Below are 20,710 nucleotides of genomic sequence, written 5' to 3'. Positions count from 1 at the left end.
GCTGGAAATTGACAGATCCAAGATTATCAGCTGCTCTGATGAGTGAGAATGGCAGGCAAATCAGTACATTTATTTAACCACGTGACTGTAGAATTAATGTACCGGCATGTTTCTGAATAGGTATTGAACAAGAGTAGAATCATAGAATATCAGGGTTGGAAGGGACCTCAGGAGGTCATCTAGTCCAACCCCCTGCTCAAAGCAGGACCAATTCCCAACTAAATCATCTCAGCCAGGGCTTTGTCAAGCCTGACCTTAAAAACCTCTAAGGAAGGAGATTCCACCATCTCCCTAGGTAACCCATTCCAGTGTTTCACCACTCTCTGAGTGAAAAAGTTTTTCCTAATATCCAACCTAAACCTCCCCCACTGCAACTTGAGACCATTGCTCCTTGTTCTGTCATCTTCTACCACTGAGAACAGCCGAGCTCCATCCTCTTTGGAAGCAGCTATCAAATCCCCCCTCATTCTTCTCTTCTGCAGACTAAACAATCCCAGTTCCCTCAGCCTCTCCTCATAAGTCATGTGCTCCAGCCCCCTAATCATTTTTGTTGCCCTCCGCTGGACTCTTTCCAATTAATCCACATCCTTCTTGTAGTGTGGGGCCCAAAACTGGACACAATACTCCAGATGAGGCCTCACCAATGTTGAATAGAGGGGAATGATCACATCCCTCGATCTGCTGGCAATGCCCCTACTTATACAGCCCAAAATGCTATTACCCTTCTTGGCAGCAAGGGCACACTGTTGACTCATATCCAGCTTCTCGTCCACTGTAACCCCTAGGTCCTTTTCTGCAGAACTGCTTCCTAGCCATTTGGTCCCTAGTCTGTAACAGTGCAAGCAGTAAAGGAGGACAGGATGTGTGTTTAAAGTAGTAGGCAAAGCTGCAACCAAAGGAAGGTTAATATGCAAAGAGACACACATGACATGAATAGATGTGGTAGTTTTTTGTGACAGCTGCAGAGGTTCTGCATTCTCTAAAGTCCCAGTTTAGCAATGCATTTAAGCATATTGTCACTGTAAGTGTGTGCTAAAGTGCTTTGCTGATTTGGGGCCTGAGCAGCCTGCCCTTGAAGTCGTTTGGGCAATCTCAGTTTTGAACCACTGAGTCTCAACTTTTTTCTCTTCATTGTTATCTTTTAATGGTCTCTTGTCCATTAAAACTTCCTTTTGCAGACCATTAGCCTTGTGTGCAGACTCCAAGGCTAAGACAGAAAGTGCCTATAATCCTGTCGCCTACACAGATTTTCCCCTTATTTCTTGCTAAAAGTTCTAAGTTACTGCATGAAAAGATCATAAGATTGTATTTAACATCTCCCATTGAGCCCAGGTGTTGCTTAGTAGGTGGTGTTCTGCTGCAAGACTTGGGTAAGAAACTAAATTCAACTTCCCTTGTGAGTTGCGTGAAAACCGTTTTATCTAGAATGAGTACAATGAGCCACGTCGAGTCTGTCTTCACTGCAGAGTTAACCTGGGCTCTTACTTGGTGATTGTCCCTAACCAAGCTTCTGTCCCACACAAAAACTTCTGACTTGAGTTTGGTGGTGCTTTCAGCCTGGGCTAGCTGGCTATCCTGGATTATAGGCTAAAGCCTGAATGCTGCTTTTCACTCTGGCTGGTAACCAGTGGGGAGACAGGCTAAACCAGTTGAGTGGTGATGGCCCTTCAGTGCCTTCTCACAGTTCCCCCGTATGCCCAGAAGTGAGTTCTCCCACAATTCATTAGGAAAGAATCATATTGAGGCTCTGCTTACTGAAGTGCTAAGAACCAAAGGATGTACCCCCAGAAGTCCTCGTGACACTTGGGGGAAGTACAGAGCCACTGTGGCCTCACTAAATGTGGCTTTATAGTGTGACTGCTCACACCTGGGCTAAGCTGGCCTGGATGCCCTGATCTACATGCCAATCACCTGAGTTAACTCTGCAGTGAAGACATCCTTAGTGTCAGGAAAAGTGTACATGGGACAAAAAGAGTGGAGGGTTGTTTCTGATCTTCTGCATAGCAGAAGATTCAATGACTGGTTCCGTTCTTCTATTCCAGAGTGTCAGGACTCTATAAAGATGAGTGGACTGCATTTTTGGAAGGGTAGGAAAGTAGTAGTATGGGAAATCTTTGAAGCTTTACTTGTATATCTAAAAACATTTATTATTATTATTTATGATGATGTTTGGTGAACAGACATTTTCATGATGTTGTGTGTGAGCCTCTTTTTTAAGTTGAATGAAGGGGTGGAAGTGGGCTGTTTCTCCTTGAAGAGCTGTCTATTGGAAGAGAAGGTGAAAGGATTTAGGACTGGGGGAATGGGCAGGGATTCCAGGTATTATGGAGCTTTGTAGGGGAGAGAGACAAAAAAAGACAGTTAGGGATGCACCTTGGGCATAGTGGAAAGAGATGAGCAGAGTGATTGGGTGCTGGACTTTGGGTCCCTGTGGGGAGATGCAGAGCTAGTCTACTGTTTCTCCCGACTAGCTGGATCAGAAGGGCCTGAGGAGCTCCAGCTCTGGTACATAAAAGGCTTGAGTGGCGGATGTGAAGCCTGGCTGAGAAAATGCCCTTTTTTATGTTGGCAACTACAGCCTTGCCGCAGAGAACACAGGCAGAGTGCAAGAAAGAGGGTGAGGCTTATTTTTAAACAATCCCCGGTGGCGTGATGATGTGGGAGCTCTGTCTGTTCACAGGTTGTGTGGGTCATTGGAGGTGAGACAGGGAACTTCTTATATAAGTGAAGCTTTATTTTAAAATTCCACATATTAATCAACATTCCGATCTAAACAGCAAGGACCGAATCCATGCGTCTGCCTGTATCAAGGAAGGAGGAGTCCTGAAATTGTTTACAAAATCTGTTCGTTTGGACCCTCTTGCTTTGAAATAAAGCCACTCTTGACAGTTTAATGTCTGGGTGTCTCAAAGCCACTTCAATGCTAGTCAGAGGCATTACATCTTTAATTAAAAATCCAGCGTTTTACATTATTTTTCTCCAGCTAGATTCTTGAGTTGGAATTTCAGCATTATGCCATCGTGTGTAGGAGTTGCTCTTACACCTGCTGTTAGCTTAGTCGAGCCTGTTCTGTTTAAAGAGCCTATTGATGCCAAAGTCATGAGTGAATGAGAGTTTGAGATATTGAAGCAAACTCCACCTTCTCACTGTTGTGAATTCTGTCCTATTAGGAAAGGGATTTAATTGCATGGTTGAGTCTAATGCTACTTGGAATGTATAAATTTATCTTCTCTTTAAACCTCTACAGCAGAAAATGTTGTGATATCAGCCAAGAAGCCTTGACCCCAATTGGGGTCCCATTGTGGCACAAATGCATAGTAAGACGGTCCCTGTTCTGAAGATCTTGTATAGACAAGACATCAAAGGGTGGGAGGAGAAACTGTGGCACAGATGAGGGAAGTGACCTGTCGCAGAGCTGGGACTAAAACCTAGGTCGTCTCTCTCTCTTCTGTCTTATCCACTAAACGATGTGCCTCCCCAAAAGGTAGGGTGTCACTGACTTGACACCAATACCAAAATGTAGAATTTAATTGCTCTACACCTTAATATGGTGCGTATTTTTGAGGATTTCAGTGTGGAATTGTAGATTCTAGTGGACGTATGAATGGCTTTCGTTATTCTTAGCTATTATGGAATACTTATTCATCCATAGATCCCAAATCACTTTAGAAAGATCGCTCTGTAGATCATCTCCACCTTAGAGATGAGGAAACGTCTTGCTGCTAGAGAAAAGAAATTTTAGACTGATTCTGGGCACCCACAATGTAGCTTCATGTCTATGGATCATGACAGATTTTCTTTAATGACATAGCTATGGTGGGGCCATGTGCCTTTCAAGTTGAGGTTTCAGCTGTCACTACAAGTGATCCTCTGAAAGTTTGGCATGCTTATCTGACCTCACCCAAGCTTGTTTGGGCATGCAAGCAGATTACATGGTTTAGCATTTAGATCAGGGCACAAGAACTCAGAACTCCCGGGTACTGTTCCTGGTTCTGCTCTGACTTGCTGAGAGATCTTGGGAAGTCGCTTCACTTCTTTGCTGCAATTTTCCTCCTCCTGTGAGGGTACTGTGAAGTGCTGCAGGGCACTGGAAATGTGCAAAATGTTGTTTGTTCAAAATTGAGATGGCAGCCTTATGACAACAGGTTTTTCGGTGAGATTGCTAGTACTTCCTGGACAGCTTGGAAACACCCCCATAACAGCTTGTGTGGGCAATTTTGGCACAGAAATGAAAAATGGGAGCGCTGGGTGGATTTGGTTTGGGTTTGAGTTTTGGGAGAAGGATTTAGAGTTGGTTGGTTGTTAACTCTACCTATCACCTTTCCTCTCAGCAATACTGGTAGATCTTTAATAGGAGTCTCTTCTCTCTCCATTCGCTCCCCCCGCCCGCCACTGTATGTAATTATCAATGGAAAGCTTAAAAGCCTGTGTTTATTTGCCGAGGTGGAATGTTGATTCATTTGCAACTCCTCTTGCCAGATGCAAAGTGTACTCTGTAACTGAGGCATGTATGCAAACTCGCCCTGGCAGTTTACACATCCTGAAACTTTACTAATGTGTAACCGTCCTCCTAGTGACCTCTCCCACATCTGTTGTTGTTCTGAACAAATATATAGTGAATCAGCACAAAGTCCATACATTAGTATAGCAGTTGGTCTATACAACACAGAGTAATCTGAATGCTGGCCCTCTTGCTGACTCACTTAGGCTGTGTCTACACTACGCAGCTTTTAGCGACATGGATGTGTCACCACTGCCGTGCCGCGCGCAGTGTAGCTGCTGTTTGTCAGCTCTCCTGCTGACAAAAAACGTCTACCCCAATGAGTGGTTGTTTGCGTTGTCGGCAGGACAGCGCTCCTGCTGACAAAGTGCTGTTCACGCTGGCACTTGTCGCGGCAAAACTTTTGTCGTTCAGGGATGGGGGGAGTTCTAACACCTCTGAAAGACAAAAGTTCTGTCGTTCAATTGCCAGTTAGACATAGCCTTAGAAACTATAGCAGTGATTCTCAACATATTAGTGGTGCCCTGGTACTGTACTGTGTCACTGATGTCACATACTTTCAGTGGTGCCTAGAAACTACAGTGTTGGCCGCACTAGAAATGTCTAATATCACAGACCTTTTAGATGCTCTCTGGATAATATCTTCTTCCCTGTGGAAAAATACACGTGGCTATCTCTTTAAGGCATGTTGTCAGGCCAGATTTGCCTCCACATTTAGATTCGGTACAACTGAGCTTTAGAAAACCTGCTCTTGTGATTGACCTTGGTGTGTTTTTGTTTTTTCTTTTATGGTGGTTCTTTCTTTGAATGCAGAAAACGACAATTTAGGGCCTGCGTTAAGAGAATGATGTGCAGGTTAGGCAACTGTATCATGCTCTGTTGCACCTATTTGGTTTTGCTGCTGAATAAGGGACTTTCCTGTAAAGACTCCAGGTGGCATGTCTGAAAAGCTAAAGCAGTCATAGGGTCTCAGGACCTGACTTTGAGAAGGATTGTTCGCACAAAAGTGCGTGTCCATTTGCGTGTCTAATTTGTACCTGTGACTGCCTATGTGATGGCAGCAAGTGCACATGCCAGTGACCACATCCAGCTGGTAATCGGCAGGTGCAGTACTTGAAAACCAATCCTGACGTTTGGGATTCTGAGTGACAGAGTTTCTGTGAAACCTGCATGCAGTGCTGGGGATTTTAGTTGGACTTTCAGCTTTGGCCCTCATCTTCCTTGCTTCAGTCAGCTAAACTCCGGGCTTTTGTAAAATCAAGACAATGAGGGTGTGTGTGTGTGTGAGAGAGAGAGAGAGAGAGGCTGATGTAACTGGAAGGGGAACTCTGTAAACATAACTAAGGGCTTGGCTACACTTGCAAATTTGCAGCGCTGCAGCAGGGTGTGAAAACACACCCTCTCCAGCGCTGCAAATTGTGGCGCTGCAAAGCGCCAGTGTGGTCAAAGCCCCAGCGCTGGGAGCGCGGCTCCCAGCGCTGTCCGTTATTCCCCACAGGGAGGTGGAGTACGGACAGCGCTGGGAGAGCTCTCTCCCAGTGCTGGCGCTTTGACTACACTTAGCGCTTCAAAGCGCTGCTGCGGCAGCGCTAGCGCGGCAGCGCTTTGAACTGCTAAGTGTAGCCACAGCCTAAGATGTCACAGCTACTTCCTTGAGGTATAATCACTAATTCAGTGTCTCTCTGCTCTCAGAGGTGCTTGATTCTCAGGCATTTGTTTAGTTAAACACAAATGATTACACATCTGGATGTACTGTCTCGGTCAGCAAGCTGTGAACTCGTGTTCTGACTCCTAAACTGCCTCTGACTGATTTTAAGTGCCATGCCTATTCTCTCCCACTCTCTGATGGAACTCACCTGACTCCCTTCACTAGATTCTCCGCTCCGAGGAGTATGGGGACCATGCTACATATACAGCTCCACTTTCCATAGTGGACAGTTGCCTTACATCCCCAGCTACCTCGTGAATTGGTTTGCTGCTTTGAACATAACAGCAGAGCCCAGTCATGCACCAGAGTTATTTACTGGCTGAGACGGGGAGAGGGGGCAGGTTATGCATAGATGTGGAAGGAACAGATTTTAATCAGTACATATCAAGGTTCCTTGATTTCTCTCTCTTCAAAACCCAAAGTGTGTGTGTGTGTGTGTGGGGGGGAAGTTCCATAGCTGCTAATCAAGAATACAGAGAGGGAAATGTAGAAAAATGTATTATGTTGTACTTGGTAAATACTTGATGACTTACGCAACCCTGGCTCAGGCTGAAGTTAAAAGGAGTCTTGCCATCAACTTCAGTGGGCTCTGGACCAAGCCCATGGTGCACACTGTTGTTGTCAGTTCTGTTTTTCTCATGTGAGAAATCTCATGTAAAATCAAACTTTGATATGCTGCTATTTCTGAATCCTGACTTGCACCGTCATAACATTTTGAATAAGAAGCTTTTAGTGCCTTTATCTTATTTTCTGCTAATGCAAAACCTTAAGTGGATAAAGAGAGAATCTAGGGAGGAAATAAACAGATCTGCTGGAATTCATTGAAAATAACCCTTCCAAGCCCAAACATAGGTCAGTGAAGCATAACGTGAGCCATTCATGAGCTGGTGAGCTAACAAACTGGTTTCCAGTCCACTTGAATAAGCGACCATCTGACAAATCTCCGACCATCTCCCACCCTCTCTGCTTTGTCACTTTGTAATAATGGCATTCCGTATCAGCTGGTAATTGCCTCGTGAAAATGACCTGTTATCACGCCACACAACAGTCGATCAAATCCTGGGCAGCTGTGTTTTAAGCCTGACTTTGCACCTCAGGACTGCTGGCAAGAAAACCAGTTTGCCTTTTAATTGTCCTTCAGCAGTTCTAGGTGGGACTGGTTTCTAATAGGAGGAATTGCAGATGTCCCTCCCGAAAGATCAACATGGGAGTGGGAACCTCTGATACATACACGCCTTTGAATGAGCTGACATTTGAATGCTTTATAATATTGTTGTGGCAGTGTTGTGATCTTGGCATACAAATGCTTTGACAAGCAGCTCAAGGGAGTGAAAATATGGGCATGAGAGATTTTTTTTCACACCAGCACTTGTGCTTTTCTCACCTGGTCATCTGATTCATAGCTCTGGGTGCCTCAGGGCTGTAAAACACTAATCCAGTTCAGCAAGCTACTTTGGCAGGAGCTTAACTTTTTAAGCACCTGAGTGGTCCCATTACATTGACTGCAGTGCAAGCAATCGTGTATTTTCAGTCGAAGCACATGCTCAGATACCTTGCTGAACCAAGGCATCTAACACTAATTGCATTCACACCCATGATGAAGGGCCTGATCCAAAGGCCAGAGAAGGCAAAGAAAGGACTGCCTCTGGCTTCAGTGGTGTGAGTGATGCCCTAACCAGCTAGCAGTTCCTAGTTACACTGTGTCTTGCCACCCTGCAGATCCTGGCCTGGTTTGAAGAAGGTGAAGAGATTACTACTGCATTTGTAGAGCCAGTTGTCATCATGCTGATTCTCCTAGCCAATGCTGTTGTGGGGGTGTGGCAGGTACGTAACCACTTTTGTCTCCCTTCTTTAATTCCTACAAGTACTGAGGTTTGTTTGGGGGCAGTGAAACTATTGGCCAGGCACCTGGAACTGTACAACCTGCATGAATGAAGCCCTGGCTATTTACCTGCACAAACGGAAGCTCATGAGTTGGAACCATGTGCTAGGTTTGCACTGCAGCGTTAACTCGAGCTCCCTACAATCCAATTTACTCTGTTTCGAGCTAGCCAAGTTCCAAAATACTAATGCTCCTTTGTATGTTCAGAACGCTTCCCATGCAAGAACCTCAAAGCGTTTTCCAAACACTCGCTCACTAAGGTCCTCGACTGTAGTTGCTCTAGGCAAGCATTAACCCCTACATCACAGGGAAACTGAGGCAAGCCTGGGTTCAATGACTTTTTCCTATGGGCTCAGAGTGAGTCCATAGCAGAGTTCAGTCTAGAAATCAGAAATCCTGAGACTCCATTGTTCTAACCATTAACAACTCTACCAGTTCCTCTCAGATGGTTCCATGCCCCTTTGCCTCTGGCACATCTAAGACTCATCACAAAATGTAGTACTTCATATACTGCTTTGAAGCCATTCACTACCCCGCCCCGTTTGACGTAGGTAAACATGTTTCCCTTTAGCCATGGGGACAAGGAGGCATAGCAAGGTTAAATGACCTGCCCAATACCACAAGACAAATCAACTTCAAAGCCAAGATTAGAATTCAAGAGTTCCTGGCTCCCAGTCCCTTGTTCACACAACTAGTTCAAAGCTCTGTCTAGGCAGCTGAATAGGGGAAGGGCTGATTATCAACAGCTGCTCCTCTCCCCCCCCATCTACACGGTACAACTGCCTGAAGCTGTGCTGCACGCTGTGTTTACAGGAGAGAAATGCGGAGAGTGCTATCGAAGCCTTAAAGGAATACGAGCCAGAAATGGGAAAAGTGATCCGTGCCGACAGGAACGGAGTCCAGAGGATCCGGGCTCGAGATATTGTTCCTGGGGATATTGTGGAAGTGGCAGGTATGCCAATGATCTCTCTCTCCCCCCGCCCCCATCTCCTTGGCTGTATGCATAGGTATGAAAACATCCTGCTGGGCTATGGGTTCGTTCTAAACTAACCCCCACCCTGAGTTAGTTTAGAACTGAACTGAAAATGTAGCGAAACTCAACCATCACCCTGGTTCTTTAGTTTTGAGCAACTTGTGTTTGAAGCAGCCCTGTCACAGAATAGTGAGCTGAGACAGGAACTGCTCCCGCATTGTGTGCCGGCTTAAACGGAATATCCAGCACTGTGCCGACTCCGCTCGTCTAAAGTAAGTTAGGCTTTGGTCTGCATGGCTTTCCATGAAAGTAAATGGTCTCTCTTAAGGGTTGTGGGATAACAGTAGCCATCTTGGGGTGGAAAATGAAGCCCTCGTGTGCTTTTATTTTTGCATGTCTGTCTAAATTCAAAGCATGCTAAGATTGGGACGGAGAGATGAAGAAGAGACCTCTGAGTGATAGTGGACATGGGCTTGCAGTGGTATGTGGCACCAAAAGGTGCTAGTAGGACTTTAGGCTGCAGACCCAGAGGCATTGCACCAGGAAGCAAAGGTGTGAGAGTTGTTCTCCATGTGGCTCTGGGGAGGCCACATCTGGAGTAATAATGCTTAGATTTTAGATCCCTGAGCTCTGTTCAAGGGAAGATGAGTATCGTTATCCTTGTTTTACAATTGGGAAACCGGACACAGAGAGGTGAAGTGACTTGTCCAAAGTCAGGGAATGTGGAACCCAAGTATCTTGACTCCCAGTCCCGTATCCAAAAGAACATAAGCTGTCCTGGGGTAAGAGGGAAGCTCCTCTCGTGGATTGGTAACTGGTTAAAAGATAGGAAACAAAGGGTAGGAATAAATGGTCACCTCTCAGAATGGAGAGGGGTAAATGGTGTCCCCCAGGGGTCTGTACTGGGCCCAGTCCTATTCAACATATTCAGAAATGATCTGGAAAAAGGGGTAAACAGTGAGGTGGCAAAATTTGCAGATGATACAAAACTACTCAAGATAGTTAAGTTCCAGGAAAACTGTGAAGAGTTACAAAGGGCTCTCACAAAACTGTGTGACTGGGCAACAAAATGGCAGATGAAATTCAATGTTGATAAATGCAAAGTAATGCACATTGGAAAACATAATCCCAACTATACATATAAAATTATGGGGTCTAAATTAGCTGTTACCACTCAAGAAAGAGATCTTGGCATCATTGTGGATAGTTCTCTGAAAACAACCACTCAACGTGCAGCAGCAGTTCAAAAAGCAGACAGCATGTTGGGAACCATTAAGAAAGGGTTAGATAGTAAGACAGAAAATATCATATTGCCTCTATATAAATCCATGGTACACCCACATCTTGAATACTGCGTGCAGATGTGGTCGCCCCATCTCAAAAAAGATGCATTGGAATTGGAAAAGGTACAGAGAAGGGCAACAGAAATTATTAGGAGTATGAAACAGCTTCCATATGAGGAGAGATTAATAAGACTGGTACTTTTCAGCTTGGAAAAGAGATGATGAAGGGGGGATATGATAGAGATCTAAAAATCCAGGCTGGTGTGGAGAAAGTAAATAAGGAAGTGTTATTTATTCCTTCTCATAACACAAGAACTAGGGGTCACCGAATGAAATTAATAGGCAACAGATTTAAAACAAATAAAAGGAAGTATTTTTTCCACACAATACAGTCAACCTGTGGAACTCTTTGCCAGTGGATGTTGTGAAGGCCAAGACTAAAACAGGGTTCAAAAAAGAACTAGATATGTTCCTGGAGGATAGGTCCATCAGTGGCTATTAGCCAGGTTGGGCAGGGATGGTGTCCCTAGCCTCTGTTTGCCAGAAGCTGGGAATGGGTGACAGGGGATGGATCACTTGATTACCTGTTCTGTTCATTCCCTCTGGGACACCTGGCATTGGCCACTGTCAGAAGACAGGCTACTGGGCTAGATGGACCTTTGGTCTGACCCAGTATAGCTGTTCTTATCTTCACACCTGCCGCCCCACAACACTGAGAGGAAAGACCAGCCCACAGCACCTCTCAGTACCTTCTTACAAATGTGCAGACAATGCAAGTGTAACATTTACATGAGCTGGGTTTTTAATGTCTTGGGAAATATTATTTGTTCCGTCTGTGTGGGCTGGAATCCTTGGTAATTTTGGTTTGTTATTCATGGAAGACAAGTAGTGCAGGGGCGAGAGAGGCTGAGGGGAAAGCGTTGGCTTGCGAGCACTGGGAAAACTTGTGCTTTTGGATCTGCATTCGTGTACTTCATCCTATGGCTTATCCTCCTGTCCCTCCTCTTATTTGTAGCTATATTCCAACTGCATTGCGCAAGCTATATATTTATTGACTTTCAGGGGCATCACAAAGATCAGTGAGTTCATCCTCACTGTGTCCCTTGTACTATCCCCATTCTATGGATGCAGAAACTGAGGCACAGAGAGACCCAAAGGTCACACAGCCAGTATGTGGCAGAGGCAGGAATACAACCCAGGTTTTTTGGGTCTCGGTCCAGTCCTTTAATCCTTCCTGTCCCCTACTCCTCTGAGCAGAGCCGGCCAGAATCTAGTCCTACAGGACTCATTGTAGGATTGTGTTCTTTACCTTTTAATATTGAAGGCTCTGTTGGAGGATTAAATAAAAAGCATTTGTTCTTCAGGCTCGCTATGGTATTCTTTATATTGATTAAAGTTCAGGGTTTGCTAAACCACACCCCTCCCCAAAATGGCACATTTCAATTAGCCAGCAAAAATTTTTTTTAAACCCACTGTAAGCCTCCAAAGCCCTCAGATTCATCTGCTCTTCTCAACTTTGTGGACTTGCTAGTGGAAAAATGCTGCGGTTCCTTGTGCACTAATCCAATTCTTTAAGTCTTCCTGTTGTTCTTCATCGGGAAGATAGATACATCTAAAAATAATGCACAGAGGATAAAGGAGATGATCACGGGCCAGCCCCTCAGCTGGTGTAAATTGGCATAACTCCAGAGTGCAGCTACATCGATGAACGCCAGCTGGGGCTCTGGCCTGAGGTTAGCACAAACTGTCTTTGAACTGTGTGTGAATAAAGAACTCCGATTTGGTCACATGTAAGGTGATGTCTGATTCTGCTAGGTCTGAAGACCTAGATTGTTGTCTAGATGGTGTTCGGGTGGTCTCCTCTGTATTCTCTGTGTGGGTGGGAGAGAACAGGGCATCAGGGACATGTGCAATGGGTAAAGGGTTCCTCATTCTAGGCTCCGCTCATCCAATCTGGTTTTCTGGGACGGTCCTTTGGGAAAAACAGGTCAGGGCAGTTTTTCAGCTCCACAAAGCTCCTTCTCTGTGTGGGCAAAGTGAGCCCATGGGGATTGGCTGGCCAAGATGCTCTCTGGAAAAGGGAGGCTCGTGTCTTCCTTGAAAAGAACAAATTGTAAAATGCAGCTGTCGCAGGCCAAACAGCTCAAGGATTTTTCCACCAGGGGAAAATGTCTCGGCCAGGCCTGCCCCGTTAGGCTCTCGAGCCGTGTGGTCTGGCTGTCTCTGTGGGATTTTAGGAGAATGCTGACTCGAGCAGTCAGAAGTCATTAAAGTACTTGGTGCTGAAAGTGGGCAGCTGCTCAGCTTGGGCCCTGTCTCTTGTCTGTCTCCTCCTTTCCCCCCAGGAGGAGCACAGACCCATCCCTTCGCTGGAATAAAAAGAATTAAGCTGCTTTTTCTTGAACAAGAATTTCAGAAAGAGAACTTGAAATAAACAACAAAGATAAATTAAATCAGGGTCCATTGGACTATCAACTCTTTGGACAAGGAGATCTTTTGTATTATGCTTGTTTACGTGCCTGGCACAATGGCGTCCTGATCCCGAACTGGGACCTTGTAGCTGCTACTGCAATACAGATTATTGTTTTATCACTGCCCTAAACTCCCTGTGCCTGCCTGCCTTTCACCAGCCTTTCAACCTGCTAGCAACTCCCTCCCCATCTAACTATGTAGGGCAGTTAGTTAAACACCATCATGATGCCTCCTCCAGCCTCCCTGTCCCCCGAATTATTGCATGCATATGAGCAGCTGATTTTTTAAATTTTTTTGTTTGATGTTGATGGTGTAATTAAAACAAAAGTAGTGGAGAAACAGCTGAGCCGTTGTCTGGGGATTCATGATTTAACTGAGACAGACTTAGCAAATTATAATACCTAGCAAGTACACTGTCAGATTGCAAATACAAGGGTGTGTGAATCCAGCATGAGCACCAGCTCAGATAACTTTAGGGCCTGAGGGGGCATGATTGACACTGCTATGTAAAATGACACACACCCTTAAACTCTGGTAGCTGACATATTTGCACATCTAAAAGGGAACATATGTATATGCTACCTAGGACCAAACTCCAACATTTTTTCCATTGGCAGTGACATCTATATGATGGTTAAGGAGGGGAAAGTGAAAACCATAGTTACCTGACCAGTTATTCAATGCTGTGCTATGATATGGGGGAAGGGGGAATGGTATGTGTGAGAGAGAGATTCCCTCTTGACCCCTTTTACAATCAGCTGATGCCCTGAAAGGTGATATTTGATTACCCCAATTTAGCAAGTAAAACGGTGCATTCTGCTTTTGAGCCTAATCCATGCCACCATATTTAATGCTCTGATCTCCTGCAGTAGTGAATTCCATTGGCTTTGGCTAAGTTTTCCAGGCATCTGCATGCCCTGTTAATGAGGTGATTCTATCCCTGAGTGAGTAACTGTGTGTGTGTGTGGTGGTTCTGTCTCTGAGTGAGTAACCGTGTGTGTGTGTGTGAGAAAGAGAGAGGTTGGGTGTAATGTATGGAGGACAGATGGGTGGGAGGTTGGAAGACTGAGATTAATGCAAACAGTGTGTAATTAATCGACTTCATTTTTTAAAATATTTGTTGTTGTTTTTTCAAAGCTTGGGATCTACCAAGGGGGGAAAACCCCAAATTGATGATGGAACGACTGTCAATTTTAAAATGGAAAACAATGCTTTGATAGCTTAGAATGAGCGCTCGTGCGCGCTCTCTCTCTCTCATTTTTGCCATGATTGTGGAACATTAAACTGTAACTATCAGCTCATCATGGTGAGCCGTTGTCGCAGCCCTTCCTTGGCCCATGGGGGAATGGGGAGGAGGTCAGCACCCCCTGATTTCCCTTTTTGCAGGTAGAGCAGGGGCAATGCGCCAGAAACTCCCTGTTCTGCAGCCCTGTGGGTGGGGAAATGGGAGGAGCCTGGACTCTGCCTCCACCACTCACTGGCCAGAGTTAGCTGATCAGGAGCATAAGAGAGAGCAAATTGCAACCTGAGAAAGGGGTGAAGTAGCTTAGTGAAGGGTTTGGGTCCATTAAAATCATTGCCTGGTTGGTAAAATGAAGAACAGTTTAAATAGCATTAAGTATGGCATTTTGGTTTGCCTTCGTAGCAGATTTCTTAAAGCTGGCCTCAGCTCTTCTCTCCCAGGCTGTCTAAATATGGTAGATCACCTGTCTCTTTTGGGGGTGGGGGAGAAGAGGGGTGTTAAAGTTCATGTTAGAAATTAACATGAATACTGGTGCAGAGAGCCAGGATGTCCCTGTGGTTAGGGCACTAGCCTAGGAGGTCAGAGTTCAAATCTTGCTCCACCACAGACTTCCTGTTTGACCTTGGGCAAGTCACTTAGTCTCTCTGTGGGTTCAGTTCCCCATCTGTAAAGTGAGGATCATGGCATTACGGGGAATAAATACATTAAAGATTGTGAGGTCTTCAGGTGCTGTGATGATCAGGGCCATATAATTACCTTATAACAACAGCAAAGTGATAACTGGCAGCATGTTCGATAAGGCGATTCATTGCCCATGCTATTGACAATGATCCTCATCCTGCTGCTGTTATTCATGCTGAGTAATACCTTATTCTATAAGTCCCACTAAAATCAGTACCTACTGTCTACTACGTGTACGTAAGTACCTACCACAGTGTGACCCCGGTCTCTCAGCTGGAGTTTCTAGGAGCTGCTGAAGTACAAAATCAAAGATTGGCTTGAGCCAGCCCTGGCCACAGGACTTTTTGCTGAGCACTGCAGAGAGAGGCAATGTCCCTTGTGAGTTTTACTAACCAATTCTGACCACTGGATGCCAATGTTGTTCCCATATTTCTTGTGCCCGTCCATTATGTTTCCATTTTCTTGTGCCCGAGCCACGTCCGTTCATTGGCTTCAGGCAAACGTTTTTCCTTTGGCCTTCACCGCAGTGGAAACTTGCAGCCTTTGATTTAGTAATGATTAGCTTCTATTTAGTAGCTGTCTAAGGACAGTTGATGCCTGGAAGCAAAACAGCCCCTTGCTAGCACAGGGAGAAGAAAGTTTGTGTGTTTAAGTAAATAAGCTAGTTATAAATCTCTCATCTGAATGAGCCTTAACTGTTACCAACCCAGTGGAAAAAACTCACTAGGCAGGATGCAGTGCAGGCTAGAGGCTGATCCTGCCTTCGTGAAGCTAGTTCAATTCCCGCCCAGCAATTGGCACAATTGACAACCTCAGAGGATTTAAAGATGTCCATTCTTTCTCACACGCAAGGCAGGTCCAGCAAGGTCAGCCCTGAGGCTCATGGCATAAGCTCTGACCCCTGCTCTCTGGGATCTACCAAGCTCCAATCACCATAGTATAGATGTACCTGTTCTCTTCAGATCCTGCAAATAAATTTTAGTCCCCACAGATGGCAATAGATTACATCTCACAAATGTCAGAGGGTTAGCCCTGTTAGTCTGGATCTGACGAAGTGGGTATTCACACACGAAAGCTCATGCTCCAATACGTCTGTTAGTCTATAAGGTGCCACAGGACTCTTTGTCGCTTTTTACATCTCACAAATAGATGACCCTTTTGTGTAAGGGGAGTAGAGCACTTTGGTATATCTTAAAGATGGTCCATCTATATGGATGCTGTACGTGTGTGAATAAAATCTCTTGCCAAGGGGGGTTTCGGTTCTCATTATCTTGCATTCTTTGATTCAGGGATATAGAAATAGCTGTGGCACTGCCTGGTCATTAGGAAATACATAGAGGCAAGGAGCATGAAGGTCCCCTCCCTGGAAGGTGTACTCTGTGTACAGGGTTCCAGAATGAGAGGACCAGGTTCACAGTAATCTACCCTAGCTGAAGGTCTGGAGAGATTTTTATCAGTGCTCCTGCTCCACTTGAATGTCTAGTGCTTAAATAAATGTAGGAGGCCAAGGGTCAGTTGTTGTGTAATGTGCAACCAAGGACTTTATCTACCTCAGTATTTCCTGAAGAAACTAATCACTGTGTTGTCCAGATGATAAAGGAGTCAAATGGAGTAACTTACACACTGAGAGGTTGGAAGAGAGGGATGCAGCAGGAAAAGCAACTTAAGAGGGTGTAGGAAGGACCGTTTTTTAAGTAGGACCACACACTTTATCTTCTGTCCCCTTGCAGTGGGTGTTTTATCATGTACTACATCCTTCCTTTGGGCTGGCACTTTGCAACAAACTTGGATGGATTTTTTTTCTGTTTTAAAAGCCCGTACGTGTAACTGACATCAAAGGCCCGATCTATACATAGTTTTTATACCGATGTAAAGCTTTTCAGGTGGAGGGAGATTTTAATATGAATTATAATTAAAGCAGTACAAATGCCTCTAGTGTGGGGGCAGTTATACCTGTATAAAGGTGCTTCTCCTGGGATAGCTCATTCCTATATGTTTAGGGGACTAAGCTGTACAGGTATACAACAACTTTATACAGATATAACCATGTCCACACTAGATGGTAGCACTGTTTTAATGACATCAGTTTCTAAACCAATATAGACGTAGCAGCAGAAAAACGGTAGGTGGACAAGCTACAAGATTTTTGGAGGGCGGTTATCTCGAGATGAATCAGGTACATGAGTATGCAAATAGGTAGTTTTTGTGTAAGCATCCAGAAGGGCTGTGGAACTCTAGCAGCTGACTGTGAATGAATCGGCTATCAGAAGTCCCCTTGTGCCACCTTCACATGACTAGCACCACGGCTAGTGGGAGTTCCTCTTAGTTTGGAGATTTTCTTTTGCTACTAATGCTCATTCTTTCTTTGAACATCCTCACGGGGACTGTAACTGGCATTAGGGGATCAGAACTAGACATTCAGAAAACAGAAATTTGTTGGCTCCCTCATGCAACTGTCATACGTTCTCCTCTTTCTTGTAGTAACTGCATACACATAGAGGATGCTGCCTTTGCCGCCTCTTCGCCCTGCTGTTCAGGACCCACAGAGAGCCAGACTTTCGGCTTTCTCAGTCTCTTTTATACCTCTGGATTCCACCAGGGACCAAAAGTAGAAAAGCCAACATACCCTCAGAGATGTTGTGCACATGGTGTTTGCAGCAGAAATAGCTCAAAACCTTGTGACAGAACCTGTTCTTCTAAGGTATCCCAACCAGGGTGTCAGACACAAGAGGGCTGGTAAGAAGCCGCACATGGGAGACTTACCCCCAAATAAATCTTCAGCGTTAAGAGATTCACCCCAAAGGCCTTGACTAAACAGTGTATAGTACGTCATCTGGCATTCACCCAATAGGTCTTGATTCAATGCCCATTCAGGTCAGTGGAAAAGACTCCCATTGATTTCAGTCTGCATTAGATCAGGCCCTTAGTCCTCAAACAGCTGGGAAGGTGGCAGGAGGCCAGTGGTATCAGGTTTGGTGCATCTCCATTTGGGATATTGATTACCTCCACCTCCTGCAGACAGTTACTTCTGTTGACTCCTGAACTATCTGCATTTTCCAGCCACTGCCCAGGAATACACTTCAGTGAATTCCAGGCCAGGGACTGGTTCTTTCCTCCCATCCTGGCCTACACTCCTGTCTGAGAGTTTATTGTAAGTGTGTATTACACCAGATTAGTCATTTTCTGTTTAAAACAACTGGTGACCAGGCCACTCTTATCTCCAAGACTTTTGTTAGGAGCTATGCCAAAGGAACATTCACGTTCATCAGTCAGTTTTCTATAGCCAAGACTGTGGTTGTATGGCTAAGGAACTGGACTGAGATTCTTGACTCTGCCACAGACCTGCTTTGTGACCTTTGGGAAGTCATTTAATCTCACCATTTGTAAAACGGGTGGTAATGCTTTCCCTCCCAAGGGTCCGGAGGATAAATATGTCTGTGTGGGGCTCAGGTACTGTGTTAATGAAGGCCATATGAGTACCTGGATTATTTGTATCACTATGTATGGGATCTCAAGAGTTAAGAGGGGGATTTCGGTGTCTATGGCCCATTCAGTCATTGGCGCCTTTGCTGAGAGATTTAACAGAGGACTGTTGGTGGTGGTTTATCTTTGATGTGCACATTCATCCATTAGAGACAGAGAGCACTCCTTCTCCTGGTTCCTCTGAACCCCTTTTTTTCCACTGGTCACCAAAAGCCTTCCAGTGTTCACTTAACGACTTTCAGTCCTATTCTGATGTAATAAAACATTTACAGGGTGATGACCATTTTTTACTTGGTTTCTAATGGCAGTCCAGGGTAGCTTGGCATGTTGGTGGCTTGTTTAAGCATGGGGTTATTTTTAGTTGTTGCAAGGGAAGAGAACATGTTGCATTTAATCTAACTTGGTAACTGTCATGGAGAGCATACAGATGTTTCAACTTCAGTGATTTAAACTGTGTACACAGAGCAGATTTAGATTTGCAGATTACCTGCCTGTTGCACTAAGTGCTATTTTATGCATTACAAGTACAAAAATGAAGATAATCCTCCAAATGTAATACTGATAGCCCAACTCAGGTATCTCAAAAACCAATCACCCACAAGGAGTTTGTACAGCGCGAGGGGGTCTTCATCCATGATTAACGCTCTTGGGTGGTGCAATAATAACACAAACAACAGCTGTAGCCAGTAATAATTGATAACCATCCACCTACCCCCTTATCAACAGCCCAAGGAGAAATGACTGACCTTGGAGCATAAATCCTGTCCCTGGCAGAGCTAGGCCAGGGAGCCTGCTACAGAGACAAGGACCCTTTATGGAAAATGCCCTGCCAGCAGCTTCTTTGAGAGCTCAAGCGCTCCAGTCACAGCCATGGGAGTGCTGTGTGGTGAGGGATACTAGGATGTTGGGTTTTTCTGCAGAGACTCACTCACACCACAGCTTCTTGGTTGTCTTTCTCCAGCCCAATCTGTTGGCTCCTGGAAGAGGCTTCGTAACTGTACTAACTCACTCCAATTTCAGGTACTCCCGCTTCTGCTCTTCCCCACAAGCACACTGGATAAGAAGGGCTGGTGTCAAAATTCTGTCTTACCCAATAGTGTATTAAGGAAACTTATTTGGGACAGAACGGGTTAATTACACTTGGGTGGGGGAGTGGGGTTCTCGCTTCCTTTCCCCCCAAAAATGCTGTGGGACTCACTCATCCACACAGTCCCTGGTGAATTCTCCAGGTCTTGTCCTGTATCCCACCCGCTGTGTCTCTCCATATTCAAACTGAACTTTGCACATGGTGAAGACAGTTGCAATATCCCGTAGATCTGGAGGGAGATAGGGAGGAGATGGAGAAAGAACTTGCGACACCATCAGCTGCCTCTTGTCAGCCTCAGCTGCTGCCTAGAGAGAGAGAGTGTGTGTGTGTATCTATATCGATATCTAGACATGTCTATATATAGACATAGACATAGATATAGATATAAAAAACTAAATGCCAGCTTCAATGGAGGCCTCATTATTGTACCAAAGATGGTTTGTCACTAATTGCATCTCTTTATCTTTTATGAAACAAGAAGTTGTAAACTTCAGAGCCAGGCTTTAGCTTTGGAAAGAAGGAATTAACAGGCAGCTGTTGTTTGTGTTACAGTTGGGGAAATTTGTCTACAAGCCTTACGATTGTGGCCCCAGTGTGCCAGTTGCTGCATATACACGTAGTAAGAGATGGTCCCTGCCCTGAAAGCTTACGATCTAAATAGAGAAACAGGAAGTAATGTTATCCTCATTTTAAAGATTGGAAACTGAGGCACAGGGAGATGAACTGGCTTGTTGAAGTTTGTGGCAGAGCTCGGAATTGAGACAATTCTTCTGAGTCCAAGGTCTGTGCATAAACTGTCCTTCCCCTTGCTAGTTCCCATGGTTAGTTCATGTATCTCCCTTACTGTGGTTGAGTTCAGTCACAGATCAGACCAAACCCTTTTAACGTGTGGCATTTCTCTTCTACTTTCCCTCTCTTAGTTGGTGACAAGGTGCCAGCTGATATCCGGATCATCGAGATCAGATCCACGACGTTACGGGTTGATCAGTCGATTCTCACAGGTACGGGCAGTGGTGGGGGGTTGTGCTATTACTCTGAGTATGGCAGTCTTGCACCGAACGACTGCTACTGGAACGAGCCCTACGTGGGGGTGGAGGTGGGTTGTGTTGGGCTTGGTGCTCTAAGAACCTTCACACCCACAGAACCTTCAGTGAAATTTGTATCAAACGTTCTGAAAAAGCTAGGTTCTCCTCTTAACGTTTTCATTTTCACACCTGTCTGGGGAATCTGTGGTGGCCAGCTCCTCTGTAACACGTTCCAAAGGGTTACCTAACTAATCCAGACACTTGGCAAACCAATCTGTACCATGTCCCTGTGAGGCTGATTGGTTCGCACTATTATTGGCCCTTTTTACAGATCGAACAATTTAAGACCAGGGATTAAGGGTGGGGTTTTCA

The 20,710-nt window shown here is 45.1% G+C and overlaps 1 protein-coding gene across 2 annotated transcripts in view; it reads left to right on the top strand.

Moving 5' to 3' along the window:
* Window positions 1–20,710, top strand: part of ATP2A3 (ATPase sarcoplasmic/endoplasmic reticulum Ca2+ transporting 3) — a 137,234-nt gene that overhangs the window by 55,392 nt on the left and 61,132 nt on the right. For both annotated transcript variants that reach the window (XM_039507846.1, XM_039507847.1), the window contains exons 4-6: window positions 7,929–8,033; window positions 8,905–9,043; window positions 20,234–20,314. In XM_039507846.1, coding sequence (XP_039363780.1) covers window positions 7,929–8,033; window positions 8,905–9,043; window positions 20,234–20,314 — 325 coding nt within the window. The remainder of the gene's footprint in view (window positions 1–7,928; window positions 8,034–8,904; window positions 9,044–20,233; window positions 20,315–20,710) is intronic.

This window comes from Mauremys reevesii, linkage group 20 (genome assembly GCF_016161935.1).
Source record: "Mauremys reevesii isolate NIE-2019 linkage group 20, ASM1616193v1, whole genome shotgun sequence".
Classification (NCBI taxonomy): Eukaryota; Metazoa; Chordata; order Testudines; family Geoemydidae; genus Mauremys; species Mauremys reevesii.
The sequence above is the reverse complement of the archived record's forward strand: the minus strand, read 5'-3'. Positions and strand labels throughout refer to the sequence as shown.